A 16,587-nucleotide genomic window follows, 5' to 3' on the forward strand; every position below is an offset into this window, starting at 1 on the left:
GATGATATGTTAAAAAGTTAAAATGTAAAGAAAAATGAACTTAGGTCTTTCTATTCCATTAAGCTGTATAGCTTCATGTGTTGGGTGCCTAAGAAACCCAAGTGTCAACTGCATTTGCATAGGTGACATAACCAAATAGCTGCATTCTTGACACCTGGCAAAACAGCCTCGGTGAATGTGAGTGATTAACTCAGTTACTGAATGCCAACAGAAGATAAAGAATAATAGAAACTGTTTGCTTTGAAAAGTAATTTGCTGGTTTTCTTACTCCTCAGTTATCAGCTGAGATTTATGAACTGCCAGGAAGCCCCTTAGATTACTATTTGTAAGTAAGTCACTGGTTTTAGTGGTCTCGGTAATCCAATTTTGTTTAGTTTTCAAGCACTTTGGGAACCGCTTGATAAAATTTGTACATACATCAGAGTTGATGCATATACCATTAAGTCCTTTTTTTTGCATGCAAAAGTCTGGGAGCTTCCTGCCAGTGAAGGGGGGCACTTGGCAGCGTGTACTCCCACGTGAAGTACACCTAACCCAAAAGTACACTCACAGCCCCTTGAGCTACATCGTAGTCAACTAGCTATTCAGCTACCAAAATAAACTCTTCCAAAAACTTCATCTCACTTCATCTTACCCTAATATTTGCCAGAGGGAGAGATCTATTTCCTGAGAATCTCCCTCCTTCTGTTTACAATAGAATCAGGTCAGGTTGACCCTGGTATTTTCATTCCTCACTATTAATTAACTTTGGAACTAGTATTAAATCTCATCAGCCAGGACACTGATTCTTCTCTTTGTTTTTGCATTTGCTGTGATGAAGATGAGCCTTCTGTGTTTTGCATGGAGCTCAGCTAATTCAGTCTAGTGCCATTTAAAATAGTCTAAAATAAGTGAAAGAGGCAAGTATTTCAGGAAAACTGAAATTCATTTCTCAAAAGCAAGAATCTCTGAACAATCCTGATAAATTGCCACATCAGTGTAACTCTCCATCTCGAACTGCAGACCTGTGAGTTTAAATGTGTTGAATGCCAGACTCCTAGTAATAGTATCTTGCGGTATTGCAGGATTTTATTTATGGGGTTTTTATACAACTATAAGAATGTTCTACTATAAAAAGGTCCATGCAGAGTTACAGACTGCTTTTCTAAGAGATAGTAATTGTATTCTTACTTCCCTCAAACTACATAGTACTAATGACATAAAAAAAAATTTTTTTTTATGATTTTCAGTTTACATCCTTACTATAGCCCTTCTGTCACCAGCTATTACCTCTTATAGTACAAATTAAAGAGGAAAAGTTAATGGCAGACCAGCAGGCTGGTTGTCTGTAGAGACACTGATGGTAGAGGGCAGCTCTAGGCAACTTTAACGTTCACCATAGATTAACCATGGGGTTAATCTAGTTCATAATCATAGTAGTCATCATCTGTGTTTACTCCAACGCTGGAGGCCTCATTGGGTTTCATTTTCTTTCTGTCCTCTTTGCCTTTTTCCGTGGAAGACAGATTATCTTCACACTGCTGCAGAATCTTTTTGGAAGACATCCAACTTTCTCCTCGGCTTTCTGCTGGCGCCGCGCACTCCCCTCCCCTGACATCCGTTCCTTTGGCCACCAGCACTCTTCTGGTTCTGAGAAGGTCACAGGTGCAGTTCCAAGGGTTTCCATCTAAATACAGGTGACGAAGACGAGGTAAATACTCTAAGACTTTGCGATCCAAGGCGGATATCTTGTTATTCCGTAAATTTAAAACCTGAAGCTGTTTCAAGTCCTTCAGCTCTTGTTCTCCAACATCCTCTATGTCATTTCCCTTTAGATCCAATCTAGCAAGGGTGTCTGGAAGTCTGAATAAAAATAAAACAGCACAAAGGTGTTATGTTCATCATATTGATTCTGTTTGTGTAAGTGGTATTTGGCCAGGCGCACCTGACGTATTAAAATAAAACTATCACTAACAAAAAATGCAAACTTCTGCAAAAAAGATGTGGTCGTGTAGTGTTCATGTCTTTTTTTTTTTTTTCAAGTTATAGGAATACTGTCTATGCACACTTGAACTGTTTTCCCAGTACTGACTCTGTTTGTGCAACTGAACTAAACAGCAGTCCTACTGTAGTGTACTATGAAGAAAGTTTCATGTTCAATTGAGTGTCAAGCTTAAAAATGCATTTGGTACTTTTCAATGCCGTAAGTATGCCAACGACCAAATTATAGCACCATGAAAGATCAAAAGTTTAGAGAAGCATGGCAACACTGCTCCTTCAAGCACTTCTATATACGATTTGTTTAAAAAGGTTTTTTAGTTCATAAAGAACTAGAATTTTTCTTCCATTTTGTTCTCCTGCTCCCATCAGACTCAAACATTAATCATCACAGAAGTAGTCCATCTGATGATATCCTGTTTAGGAAATCAGCAACAAGGAAAATAGAAGTGCTTTTTGATGGTCTTTTAAAAGAGTACTTTAGAGAATTAGAACTGGTTACATTTAAAAGAAAAAAAAGCAGCTGATAATCTCTGGATATGATACTAGGCTGGTCAGTATCATTCTTATTTTCATACATTTACAAATTTGTATGATAAGACTGTTTTATTTCACAAGTCTTGCTCATTTATGATCTTCTAATTTCCTCCTGCTGTAGTTAGTGAGAAGTGCTTAACAGAAAAGCCAGTTAGTTGGCATGGAATATTTTTAATAAAATTAATTTGAAAGTACCTTAAAAATAATTTCACTATAGTAGTATGCAAGGTGATGAATTTAAGAGTCATGGTTAGAGATTTTAAGGAAACTTATTCACTGAAACTCTGAGGGAAATTACAAATAATACTACCAAGAGCTATTTAGAATAGAACAGCAGTATACCACAACTGGTAAAGGTTGATGTGATAGTTTATCTCAATGTAATGATATGAGATACCTTTGAAAATTTCTAAGAGGGTACACTGTGACCCTCACTGTTTTTTGTGAAGCTGAGTTTGACCTCTTAGGCTGAAAGGTGGTTGCCATATTTGTGTAAATCTCGCAACTTCAGTGGGACTATTTCAAGAGTAGGGCAGTTCTGTATTGTGCTGTATTTCCTGGGGGAGATGAGGATTTCACATGTTGATATGGTGAGTCACTCCACAAAATTTGATCTTACCAAATGCTTGTGACTGCAATAAGTGGGTTTTGAAACCTAACCACAGGCGATGATTATAGTTGCCCAATATGACACTGTAATTCCAGAAGGGTACTCTGGGGTAAAACCCCAGTGCCACTGATGTCAAAGGCAGTAGGATATCACCCAAGTTGTTATCCAGACTGATTACAGTCTAAAGCCTGACCAGCAAGTCCTGAAACCTGTGAAGAGTCTTACTGTACTAATGTTAGACTTAGGCTTTATGGCTGTAGTTTTTAACTTCAGGCTGTGTTGATCTTGAGAAAGTGATGGCTCTAGAGTACATGATGAGTGATCCTGCTGCTGGCAGAGAAGCTGTGCTCACTTGGGAGCTGACCATGGCAGCTGTACTGTGCTGCTGCTGCCACTCCAGGGAGTACTATCAGACTCTTCTCTGCATCCTTACCACTCCCTGCAATACTTTATGGAGTATAGGCTCTTCTCTACAAGTCCTGAAAATACTTGGACCTGTGGATTATTTTGTTCTCAGAAAATAAACAAAAGAAGCTTTCTTTCTCTTCATTCCTGACGAATAACTGCTAAGACCCATTAACTGTGGCACATCATTAACTGTATTTTTTAAACTTGGACACTGGTGACTGAGTTGTCAGATAACTGTCAGAAGTAATACTTTTGTTTCTGTATATCCATGCATACCTGGTGATCATCAGACAATTAAATTAAGTACATAAATTTTACATCTTGTCATTTTTTTCCCTCTTTTATGTTTACAGCCTCCCCTTGAAATCTGTATTCATTGTTGAGTTGAAAATACAAGTCCCCAATATCTCCTTAAAAGCCGTACTGTTTAAGGGCTAATAGAGAACTCCTTCCTGTTAATTCTCTTGACTACGAAGGTTGTAAAATAAGATGGATTAGACAATACTAAAGTAACTAGAAAGCATTAAATATTCCTGTCAAGCTAGACTGAAATCAAATATTTATACAGCACTAAATCACTTTCTGATTATAAAGCTGCTGCCAAATAGATTCAAATGCTAAAGGACCTGATGCTAAACGAATTGAAATTTTACTGCATTATTTATTTGGGCTAGTTAAACCTGTCCACAAGCCATAAAAATAAAATTTAATAGTGCAGTTGTGTTAAAGAAGTTGATGTTAATGGAATTACTTCACTATTTTTATGCCATCTTATTGCACAGCTTTTTGAAATAATAAAATTGCCACTTTATATCAGACCAACCTCCATTTGCCTTAATATGCCATCTCTGATAATGGCCAGGACCAACACTCAGATGAATGCGAGAGAACCTGTAAGCAGGGCATTAATGAACACAGTGTGCCCAAGGGATGTTTCTTCTGAGCTCCTTTGACTGGAATTTTGCTTATAGCCTGAAGCCAGAGAGCTTATATGCATTCCAAATACTTTGTAATGTGTGAATTTAATGAAGCTGGGAATGCTAATATCCATTGAAAAAGCACATTCTTTTTGACCACACTCAGCTCCTGAAATCTTAATATTTTAACAATAATAAACTCAGTGTGGGTTGGTAGAAACATGAGCTTTAAAATTGCTGTCTTTCCTTTTTATTGAATGCTCTATTAATTTTGTGTAATGGGGGAAGATAAATCTAAGCAGAAATATAACTTCTCCGTAATCATTCTGTTATATTCTACTAGCAGGTTCCTCTTATTCGTGTGCTAATTAAACAAAGTAGTCTCGCTGGCAGGGAGAGATGTGAAATGAGTAGATTCACTGGGGGCCACAGATGTAATGAAAACAGCTCTACTTCTATGCTGAGACTGCTAACAAGAGTGCTAATTAGTGCCAGTTATGGCAATGGGTTTGTGGTATGGATAGACTTCTACCATGATTGGGTCTGAATACAAATTTTTTTCCAGTTTGGCCCTCATAATGTAAGGAAGGAGAGGTGACACCTGGGAACCAGCTGTCCTCAGATTCACTTGCCTCAGTGGAATAGAAATGAGGAGATTCTGTTCCAGTGCCAGATTTGAAAGCTGCGCACACTTCTGAAGAGCTCCTGCCTCAAATACGCTAACAGCGTTGTTGTCAAGAAACAAATGCTTGAGGTCTTGTAGTCCTTGGAAGTCCTGCACTGTCACCCTTTGAATCAGGTTATTGCTGCAGTCGAGTTTCTGCAGTCTGCCGGGCAGCCTGAGTGGCATAGTGTGGAGCTGGTTCTTAGAGAGCTCCAGTGTTGTTAAGTTAGGAAGAAGCTGTGCACCATCTATTGACGTTAGCTGATTTTCTGACAGGAAGAACTCAGACAGGTTTTCTAGGTGTTTCATGTCTCGAAGTCTTATTGTTTTAAGTTGGTTTTTCTCTAATTTTAGTGACAGCAGGGATTTAGGTAGGTCAAGAGGCACTTTTGTCAGAAAGTTGCCACTTAAACCGAGAAACTGTAGATTTTGGAAAGATGCAAAGAAGTTGGTTGGGAATGAGTTCAGTTTATTATCAGCCATGCTCAGATACTTCAGCCTAGGAAGCTTAAGTGGTGCAGACACAGATTCCATGTTGTTGCCATCCAGAATCAAACTTTGTAAATTGCAAAGGGAAGAAAATGCATTGAGAGGCAGAGTCGCAATCAGGTTGTTCCGAATATCGAGCACCCTTAGTTTCATCAGACCTTCAAAATCAGATGCATGCAGAGTGTTGATGGAGTTATCAGCGAGTTTTAAAATTTCAAGGCCAGATGGGAGGATGGTAGGTATTTGCTTGAGCTGATTTTTATAGAGTTCCAGGGACTTCAAGGTGCTCAGAGCTTTGAAAGTGTTGTTTTCTATTGATTCTGTGCCACTGCATGACAGGACCAGCTCTTCAAGGGCTGACATTCTCCTGAAGTCCGTAATCTTAAAGAGAAAAAAATAATTCATGTGATAGTACACCGTCTATTAATACATATTCTCACTGGTTACTTCTTCTGGATGCTCTGACAATTGCTAGTATATATTAAGAAACTATGTATTTAGAACAAGAAACTAAGAGAAAAAATAACAATACAGGTGTTAACTATAGATACCTGCGGTTTGCCAGTATTTACTTACATTTCTAGAATTTTGTTGTTTAAGTCCATATTGTGTCTGGTTTTGAGCAAACACACGTTTGAAGAAGGAATATTCCTTTTATTTCTGCCTGGTGGATAGCCTATATAAAATAGAGAGCTAATATCACCAGTGGCAGAAATCTTCGCAGAGAGTAGATGGTTGTTACTGCGCTCAACGGAGCTCACTGGAGCAGTTTTGAGTTCATCGCGCTGCCATTTCCATGTATCAGCAGTATTGTCACTGCAGCCTGTATTCCCCAGAGGAAGTACACATGGATATCATCACCTTTCCCTACTATAAAGTTTTGGCAGGAAACTGAAATCCAATGCTTGTATTTCTTCTCTCCCCCTGCTATCTCTCCTTTTCTTTAAAGTAAAAACCTCACATACTAAGATGACCAAACCAAAGGTGTCATATCAGCTTGGTCTGAAAGTCACCTCTGTGGAACAGATTGATTTTACAGGAACTTAGTTTTTCTTAGTTGGTAATAAACAGATGCTTTGCAGTGGTAAATGGAACTTAGATATTGACTGTGACTATAATATACAGAGGCATTCTAAGTGTTTCATTATTTTTCTGCTCTGTTGGAACCTGCCTGTTTACAAAGCTTGCCATCTTGTGTCTCAAGTTAAGAAGGAAACTTAAGTGAATCTGGCAGTTTCCTCCAAGCCAAGATACGAGGAAGCAGGCAATGAGGGTGAACTCAGGAGTTCTACGAGCACACCAGTTGCTTAAACAGTAGTTTTCTGAAATTATCAGAGATGCTGCCCGTTGACCTAGGTGCTTGATTTTTAAACATTCATTTATATGGGAATCACAAAAAGCTCAGAGCAAGATGAGCAGGTATTCTGCATGGGAGAGGTGGGAAGGAGTGTCCTCATCCATTTTCCCTTCCCATGTCCAATACATCTCACTATAGGTCTCAGGAGTACCACATCAGTAAGAGATGTTAAACTAACACTATAGTCTTCATTCTATTTCCCCCAGGGCTTAGTAGCTACCAGCACATTTTACTCTCATTGAGAGAAGCTATAAAGCATGTTCTACAGCATAATCCCTCATCCCAGTCAGGAATCTACACAGAAGGCAGTACAAGTCCTTTTGTAGCGCAGGTACTGGGTAGTAATTTTGTTCTATGATCCTGATTGAATACAGCTGGCTATTCAATGTGACTGTTAAAAGATTCCTTCCAGCTTCATTTATCCAACTCTTGTATGTTTTTGGGTTGTATCTCTTTACCTTAGCTACAAACTTGGCATTTTAACTTCTGTTAAAATTAGAGCACGCACATCTGTGAAAGAGGAGTGAGATTTCATTTTGCTCTGGTATCCTTAGTTGTCACTACCTTCTGATTACATTTTTTCTGTCTTGTAAAGTAATTTCTGAGCATTGCAAGATTTGATGCGGTTAGTTAGAAAGTATAAGTATGGAACCTCTATTGATGCAGGTTTCTTCATCAATTACATTTAAGCTCAATGAGGGAAGGTACATCCATAAAAAAACCTTATATTCTCAACAGTAAATAACAAAGTTTTCCATTTTCTATTATTTCTATAAATGCAGTTTTGTAACAAATATACATTGCTATATAGCAATTACAGAATTGCATGTCCAGTTTTGGTCATGATTAGGAGGCTAATCTTGCAAAGCTTTATCATGAGAAATCCCATAGGAATGAACTGCATTGCTCAAGAGCAGAAATGCATAGTCATATGTAAGTGATAAAACAGTCTTAAGGAAATTGAAACAAATGTGAACCTTCGTAAGTTCAACACATTTTCTCCTGTAAGTTCAAAAGCAGTATTTCCTGCTTTTCCTCAGTTGATTGCTGGATGTCTCTAAGAGGCTTAATTTTCATCTTATTAAGTGACAGAGAGCTACGTGAAGGTCAATGTAGAGACATTCATTCTGTAATCATGTTAGGCTTCTTGATGTGGATTATTATAATTTCTATTTTCCACCTATTTGGTATGCTTTGCTAGGCTTTGTGACTGTGCTGTTTTGAGACTTAAACATTTATCCATGCTGTTACAAACAACCCAGTCTTTCTAATATGAATCAAGACATATTTGAAAGCCTATCATCAGCTCTCTTTTTGCTACGAAGTGATGTTTTATTCTCTAACTGGACTGTCTGGAAAGTGATACTAATATAATTTTACATTTTAAAAAGTAGATCTCCTGAAAAGGGATCTAAGATACTGTTATTTTAATAGAAACGTTTTAATAATTTTGTCATTTTTAATGACTTTTTTTTTTTTGCTTTCAGAATTTTTGTGAACTAGGATTTGTTATAAGCAGTTTCTTAAACCAGTCCCCTATTGTGGGGGCCAGATAAACAATTTTCTTTTAGCAGATAAAACCCTACGTATTAATACTGTTAGAAATAAACTAAATCTTAAAGGGAGAGTAAACAGGTTATAGTTGGTCTTCAAATCAAGGAGGAGGCAGAAATTATTGAAAAAAATGCTAAAATTAATCTAGTTTTGTTATTATGAAGTCTGTTCATAACAAACCCTAGTTTCTAAAAATACCAAAAGCAAAAATCCCAGCCAGTGTTTTCAATGACGATCAACCCTGTCAGAACAAATACAAAGTTGATCTGGGTAGAAAAGATCTATTTTTTTTTTCTTGTTTTTTCTTCAAAACATACTGTATTTAGCATGGAAACGTATCTTCTTTTCTCTTTCCTTTCTTTGCAATTTTAATAATAACCAATGTAAAATAATGTCCAAAAGTAATTGGTACTCAGTTTGAAACTATTTGTTTATTCTTCTGAGACGGCTAATTGCCAAACCATAGTATATGTGAATGCTTACATATACAAGTCTCTTGGAGGTCAGCTGTGGGAAGTCTAGGCTTCCATTCCACTTCTTTTTGAAAATACATTATTTTCTCTAAGATTAGGTAAATGAAGGAATTTAAAAAGCAAAAAACAAAAACCAAAAAAACCCCTATAGAGTTCTTTTAGTGCTTCCAGACATGTAGTTTACAAGCAGAAATCAAAACCTGTTTTCACGAGCACTATGATATGTGCCAGTGGAATTGCTCAGCTGTGTAAAATTAAGCATAAGTATTTATGCTGTCAAGACCTCAGAAGCATAACTTGTTGCATGGAAAGAAAAGTGAAAAATAGCTTCACAAACCCAGTCTAATCTTAAGGAAAGAATCTACATAACTACAGGCAGATAACATGAAAGGACTTATTTCCTTTCAGTGCAGTCAGTAGTAGAAGTAAGGCATACTGATTGCTCAGTTGAATTAATGTATAAAGTTAAAACCTCTCTCCTTAGATGGTTTCATGCACCATTTGTTCTGAACAGTCATAAAACATTTATTCCACTACTCTATTGACTTATGTCCAACATTTAAATGCTTTATAACACCTGCCTTTTGCTCTAGTCAGAACCTAAGGCCACTTTACTAGTAACTGAGAAGTAGCTGACAGGTATGGGCAACTAGCCTAAGAAAGGAAAAATGGCTCACCTTCCTTATCTTGGAAAGAAAATAATTGGTTGATTTTTTCACAGAAAAAGTATTTCTAATAAAGAATTCATTTGACAGATATTTTGTTTAGGTAGGGCACATCAATATAGCTAAATTGCACCAATGAACTTTGACTCTTGTAGGTGTGGGAGCTAACACAAGAAAACCAGAGATATTAGTAGCGGCTAAAAGAGAAGTAAACTCTTTCTCAGAGTTAAATTGTAAAATTACTAACTGTTTCTCAGTGGGCAACAGGTATCCCAGGTGCTGCTCTAAGATGCCTTCTAGCCTATTTCATTCAATCCCGAGAGCAAAATCGAAGATGCTTTTCATAGCAGTTAAAGTTATATTCTTTGTCAGAGGACAAGCATACTTAAGAGAAAATGTATCTCTTTTGAATAGAACATTTCTTATTATTTGTAGTAAATTGATACACAGCAAGCATGTATAATACAGGTGGTTGTATTTCCCTTGTTGTCTATCTACAGAAGTTGAATTTATTAAATAAATATATTTCAGGGTAGGAAACAGAGAAGCACAGTTCCAGAGGGCAATGCAAAATGAGCATAAACTGATCATGCCTTTAATAACGTGATCCAGTGATGCCTCAAGAAATGCAGAATAAACTTTTTTAATAACACAAATAGCTGGCAGCTTCAGTTAGAAGCTGCTATTGTTTATATGGGTTATTAGGTAGGCCCAGCATTGCTTTTAGAAACATCTCACACTCTGCCTTAGACTCTTACTTATTCCCTCTGCTATTTCTAATAGCAGTTGTACCTGACACTTGCAACTCCAGAGGGGGAAAAGAACTTCAATTTCATTCATTAGGGAAATGATTCCAGCAACATAAAACCTGTCCATTTACTGTGAAAAAAGTGTTATATTGTATCAAAAGTAGCAAAAGCTTTTAACAAGTTAAAATATTACTCTGGAAGTCAATGGTTATTTGACCATATAAAAACCGAGTCAACATTTGGCTCCTAGTTGTAAATTACTATTTTTTGAGTTGCATACAAAATATCATCGTGGCAGCGTGAGCCAGTGCTCGGAGACTGCAGGATAATGAAAACACTGTAAGAATATATTTACATATCCTTAAAAAGTAAGTAAAAATAAAACCAGATCTGGCAGCATTTCATCAGTTTTTAGAAGGTGGAATAAGATTCTCCCTTCCCTTGAAAGCCACCACCATCTGCGAAGCCCAGCTTTTGGTTACAGCGCACTGCAGAAAATATTTTTACTGGATTTTTTCCTACCTGGAGTTGTTTAATTTTGCTGTGACTGATGTAGAGTCTCCTGGTGGTGAAAGGAATCTCTCTGGGGATCTCCGTAGCTCTGTAGCATTGCACTGACTGGGCAGGGTCACAGCTGCATCTTCTTGGGCAAGTGGTACTTAGACCACTGTGAAAAGAAAAGAAGACTAAAAGGTAAGATAAATACATCTTCCAAAACAGGAGCTCTGAAATTGTCTCGGCAACATACAGCTTGAATTAAGCACCAAAGTCCTTTTATACCATGAAATCTGATAAAAGGATATTATGACTGTGTATTTTATCCCAGTGAAAAAACAGCAAAAACAATACCGTAATTTGCCTGGGTTAAAATGTTGGCAGGCATTACAAAGAGTGAGAAACTTAAACAGTGATAAGGTGTCTTTACATTTGTAGGTATGCGAAATTAGTGTTATTTATTACCTGACATCTAATCTGCAAACATCCATATTATCTCCAGTTTCCTAGTTTTGTTAAATGTGACACCACAGAATTAGTGGAGAAAAGATAAAGAGCTGTTTTATAGTGGGGCTATAAAACCTTTGTATCTTCTGTGACCGAGTATTAGAAACAGTAAAAACACAACTACAGCCAACCCCGAAGCTTTTTCACTCCTCCTCTTGCATTATTCAGAACCCCCCAAAACCTCAAAACTCAGGCAGCTATTATTTTAAAGCTAAAACATTCTATTCACTTTCTGAATATCTGTAGTACAGCTGAGTGTGGCTGGTTGGTACACCTTTTTTAAAGACTGGAGAAAAATCTAAGTTGTGTTTGTGTAATTCCCATAAATCAAAGTTTAATTGTTCTTGTATTTGAAAATTACAAATGTGAAATGCTTGAATGCATTTAGTATAAATCAAGTGGTGGATGATCAATAGGGCCTATTTACCCCATGACAGCTGGAGAACACTGAAGTTCCCTTCAGAGTTTTCTCTCTACTTATTAGTGCTTCTCTCATATCTACTAGCTGTGCCAGCTAGACATGTAAAGTTTTAAAAAGCTTACAGTTTGGCTTGTGATTATTTTAAGAACTTTCTTTGCATTGTTTTTTCCTTTGTACTCAGCAATTTACAAAGTACAAAGCAGTGTACTTCAGACACCTTTGTATCTTATCATAATGATCTGCTTTGCACTGTTACCTGCTTCCTTCCATCCTCTCCGTCATATCTTCAGTAGCAGCTAATCTTATTCCTTGAATGCAGAACTAGGCCAGTTATTTTTCCAAGCAGAAGATGATGTCAAGTTGATTTGACAAATGGATAACTGAACTGGGGACAGTCCTTGATGGGAATGCCTATTGGATGCAGCTGGGTTTATGCTGGACAATTGCCATATTCCCTCCTGGAGATCCTTCTGTCTCCTTAATCCCCTACGCTGAGAGCACAGAACTGCAACCCAGCATCTGCTAAACTGAACAGCAAGAGCAGAAACCTCTTCCTAAAGCAGCCTGTCAAACTGGCATGTTTAACAATCTATGCAGAAAAAACCTGCCTGACTTATGCCATAGTGATCAATTGAGCAAAAATGAGTGGGTGAGCAGGATTAGCAATGGTGCTCTAAAAGAAGTATTTTAACGTATCTTGATCTAGGGTTTGGTACCTGGTTTGTGGTTCTGCCTTTTTTTTTTTTTTTTCCCCTAAAAGAATCAAAGTACCCAAAGAAAAGCGTAAAACCTTTCTGCATACAGACAGCTACTTGTGGTACATTTCAGCACACCCTGGAACAGTCTTTGATTGCATCTTTCCACTGACTTGAGTTTAAATGCGGAGGTCACTAAGACAATAACACTCAGGATCTTAGGTAGGAATTTGTGTTCCTCAAAAATGTCATCACAAAGCAACTGCTTTTTGCTCAAGGAGGGTCAAAAGAAACGCAGAACAAACCCTACAGTTTGCAGTTTAGAGCTCTAGAGTACTGCAGAGGCAGTCTGAGAATGCCTTTAAGTAAGAACCATATATTGCATCCTTCCCTATTTTGTAAATTGTAAGCCACTCAGCTGATGTTAGAATTCACAGCTGTAGTTACAAGGTAACACCACAGTAAGGTGCAATATTCTTGGCTCTGCATTTTTGAGTAGTATCTATATCCTTGGTCTTTTCAAACTAATGAAAAGAAACTTTATTGGTTTAATAGTTCATTTACATGATATTAACAACGATTTAATCAAGAATGATATTATGTATCCATTAATTTCTGATATATGTCTGCTTTAAGCAGCTAGGTATTTTAAAGTGATAGCTATGAAAGATGATCTTATTAAATCTGTTCTGTACAAATTCTGACACACGTCCACCAGAGCTGATGCCTTTGCTTTTGCACAAAACTATGACCTGTGGCTTTTTTATTGATTCTAGGAGACCTGATGGCAACCAAACTGACGAAGAGTCACAGGACCATATAAGCCATAAGCCTAGTGGGAAGATGTGAGCTACGCAAAAAAAAAAAAAAAAAAAAAAAGGTGAATAAACATTCCAGGATCTCCATTGTGGAAGCAGCGCTGCTGGCCATGAGTTGCACAGCTTCGCAGGGGGATGTTAAGAAAGTCAATCACAGGTGGCCATTTCCTGCTAGCAGTTTTTATGCAAACTCTCCACACCTTTCAGTGGGGATTCCTGTGCGGGACTAATGGCTTGATACTCCCCTCTGCCATTTCTCTGTCAGAAAGAATGAACGATAGCACCCATAACCTGCCCGTGCGAGAAGTCCCAGGGACATTCTACATGGTGTGTGCTTTAACCAAAGGTAAACACTTCAGATAGATTGAAACCTGCTAAACCCAAAGTCCGTGTCAGACTCTTTTGTGTTATTGGCATTTAATATGGACATTGGTTATAGAGAATCATGGCAAAGTAGTAAAATATATTGGACAAATTTGCATAAAACATAAGCCTGAGTTGATGGAAGTCAGAAGATCTTTCAGGATTGCTGCTTTTATTTCAGATCTGAAGAAGGGCTCATAAAGGACTGTAAAGTTTGGGGTTTTTTTCCAAATATACCAGTCTAATAAAAATATTATCTTTTTGTACAAATCTTGCCTCACACAAGATTTCAGAATCTACAGTACTGGTGTTTGGGCCTTTTCTTTCTTCACCAAAGTCAGAGGTTTGACAAAAGCATACATATGTATGTCAAGACATAATTTTTTAACCTAAGATTACATTTAGAAAATCACATAAAAGTAAGATGACATTAAAATTAGAAGAATGAATCTGAAAAACTCTAGTTACAGAGCATTTAGAAATGTCTGAGTTAAGACAGCCCATAAACCCTGAAGGTGGATCCCTTATAATGCAGATGTTGGCACAGACTGTACAAGGGAAGATGCGGTCTTATCACAAAAGACATGGAGAAGCTCAGCTCTTACAGTCGGAGTGTCCCTTGTCCATGGAAAGCAGAAATTGCAGGAAAAGACCGGCTTCGGGCCTGCAGAGGGCATGGGTAGGAGCTTGGTCCCTGAAGGACGTCACAAGCACAAGCAGTTTGGCAACTAGGAGCTGCTAAGTGATGGCATATGCTCTAAAGAATCCTTGGCATATTTAGCTGCCATATGCTATCAAGTGCCTGCCACTGAGTACGTGTGAATTTATAATTATTTTTTGCTGGAGGTTTTTAACTTGGATTTGGACCAGTTTTTCATAGGGACAACAAATGGCATTTGTCTGCTGCAAGAGTTACCTCCAATCAAGTGCTTCTCTCCAGAGTGGATCAGGCTGCTAAGGGAAACAATCATAACATTGTATTTAAAAACATTATGTTTCCCTTAATCATCTGTTGAAATAATCTGAACTGCTTTACGGAAATGTTTCTTAAACAAAGAACCTCAGAGGGTTACACTGAATCACGAATGTCAGCCTAGATGCATTCTAGGCAAATTGATGATACCTAATTAATATAAAGATTATAAATTTATCAAAAGTGGTTTTGTGTTTTATTCCTACAAAATAAAACTGCAAGTAGAGTTTCATAAAAACAATCAGAAGCCTGTCTGAAAATGATGTCTCGATATTCTTCATAAGCCAAGAATTTTGTGGAAATATTTTTTATCTGCTTTCACAGTATGTGGAGAATGCGCTCTCTAACTCCAGGCAAGGTCATCTTCATACACTGGAAACAGCTGCTGGATGACTTAAAGCAGATTTCTCCTCCACACAATAAGGTAGGTTTCCTTTTCTTCCTCCATGCTGGCTACACAGAGGAGATGAAAGTGATAACCCCTCAGGAATTTCTCACATTTCGCCTGTCCGTGGCACGTTTGCATTCCAGAGGAACTAGCACAGTGAAACCTGTTGAAAGGGATGAAACTTTGTTAAACAAAAATTCACATATCGAGGAGTTTTATGATAGTGCTGAGGGATGCTAGCCAAGATCAGATGCATCTGGGGCAGGCACCCCATAAACAACAAATAAGCAGCACCCACATGGAGGGGGTCAGTTTAAATAATTTCATACACATATGCCACTACTGCTGTTGTTATTGGCCTTCAAAGAATTGTTGCTAATTGAGGGAGAACTGTTCTTCATTAATAACTGAGCCACAGAGAGCAGTGCCCATGAAACCACAGATTATGCTAAGGTATAATGACAGTTTTCTACTAATGATATTCCAAGTTAGTCCCAAAAGGAATGAAGAAGGGGGAAATAAAGAGGGCAGACATGATGGCTATAATCCATCGTATCAGAATGGATATAATCCATTCTCAACCTAGAATTTAAACACACAGGTCTTTTGTATATGAACATTCATGTAAGATCTGTAATTAACCTATGTGAGACCGTGCCTCATGCAGTACCACCTAAAAGTAAAGTGGCAGGGATGGATCATCCAATTGATACTGGAACCGTGACAATTCTGTTTCTAGGGTTTTGCACACACAAAAGTGGTTCAGGTCAGTAATTAACAACTGTGACCTGTAAGGGCTTTTCAGAGTCCTGTATGAAGCAAGGTAGTTCTGGCCCTTCCATTTCCTGTGGGTAGCCTTTAAGAGCAGCCTGCTAGTGACTGTGCATCCAATGGAACCAGAATGGAGCTTAGACTGTAAAAATTGTCTACTGTTGAAACTACGAGGCACAGTTTCAACAAGATGAGGACTCTGAAATGGGAGTTTTCTAAATTATACCCACTGTGTGCACAAAAAGGGGGTTTCATTCTTCCACGCTAGAAAAGCTGAACATTTTTGGCATGTATGTTATTCATTTAAAAAAAAAAAACCAAAAAATCAGAATGAAAAGAGTTAAGCATAAGTGTATACATAGAAATAAGCATGGGAATAAGACCACAATAAGCACTGTAAAAAAGAAAAGCTGGTCCGAAGAAGTGACTTGTGGAAGTTGTCTTGTGTAAAAGGAGACCAATAAGGAGTCAATGTTCCCTCAAACTAGTAGTGAGCGCCTTGTTGCACCCATGGACTCACTGCATGGACTGTAAAATGCAGCCAACTATGAACTCTCTAGGCCTGCAAGGCAGGAATAACCTGAAATGTGAAAAAGTAAAAAGTCTGGCTTTTGTTAGCAGAAATTTTCTGTAATGACAACTGAAAAGTATGTTCCTTTAAGTATCAGTGCAGATGGATAACTTCCTCCTCTCTAATGTGCTTCAGAAAGGCACATTCTAATCATCTAGTCTAACTCCTTTTTTAGAACATGAAAA

General features: G+C 37.8%; 1 protein-coding gene across 1 annotated transcript; it reads right to left on the minus strand.

Annotated features, from left to right (window-relative positions):
* Positions 1-1,135: 1,135 nt before the first annotated feature.
* On the minus strand, positions 1,136-11,108 carry LOC128140200 (nephrocan-like). The gene is made up of 3 exons (XM_052783736.1): positions 10,923-11,108; positions 5,082-5,983; positions 1,136-1,842 (listed from the first exon to the last, which is right to left on the minus strand). The coding sequence occupies exons 1-3, from the start codon at positions 11,106-11,108 to the stop codon at positions 1,395-1,397; spliced, it is 1,536 nt and encodes a 511-aa protein (XP_052639696.1). The 3' UTR covers positions 1,136-1,394.
* Between the last annotated feature and the right edge of the window lie 5,479 nt (positions 11,109-16,587).

Source organism: Harpia harpyja, chromosome 3, assembly GCF_026419915.1.
Source record: "Harpia harpyja isolate bHarHar1 chromosome 3, bHarHar1 primary haplotype, whole genome shotgun sequence".
NCBI classification, from domain to species: domain Eukaryota; kingdom Metazoa; phylum Chordata; class Aves; order Accipitriformes; family Accipitridae; genus Harpia; species Harpia harpyja.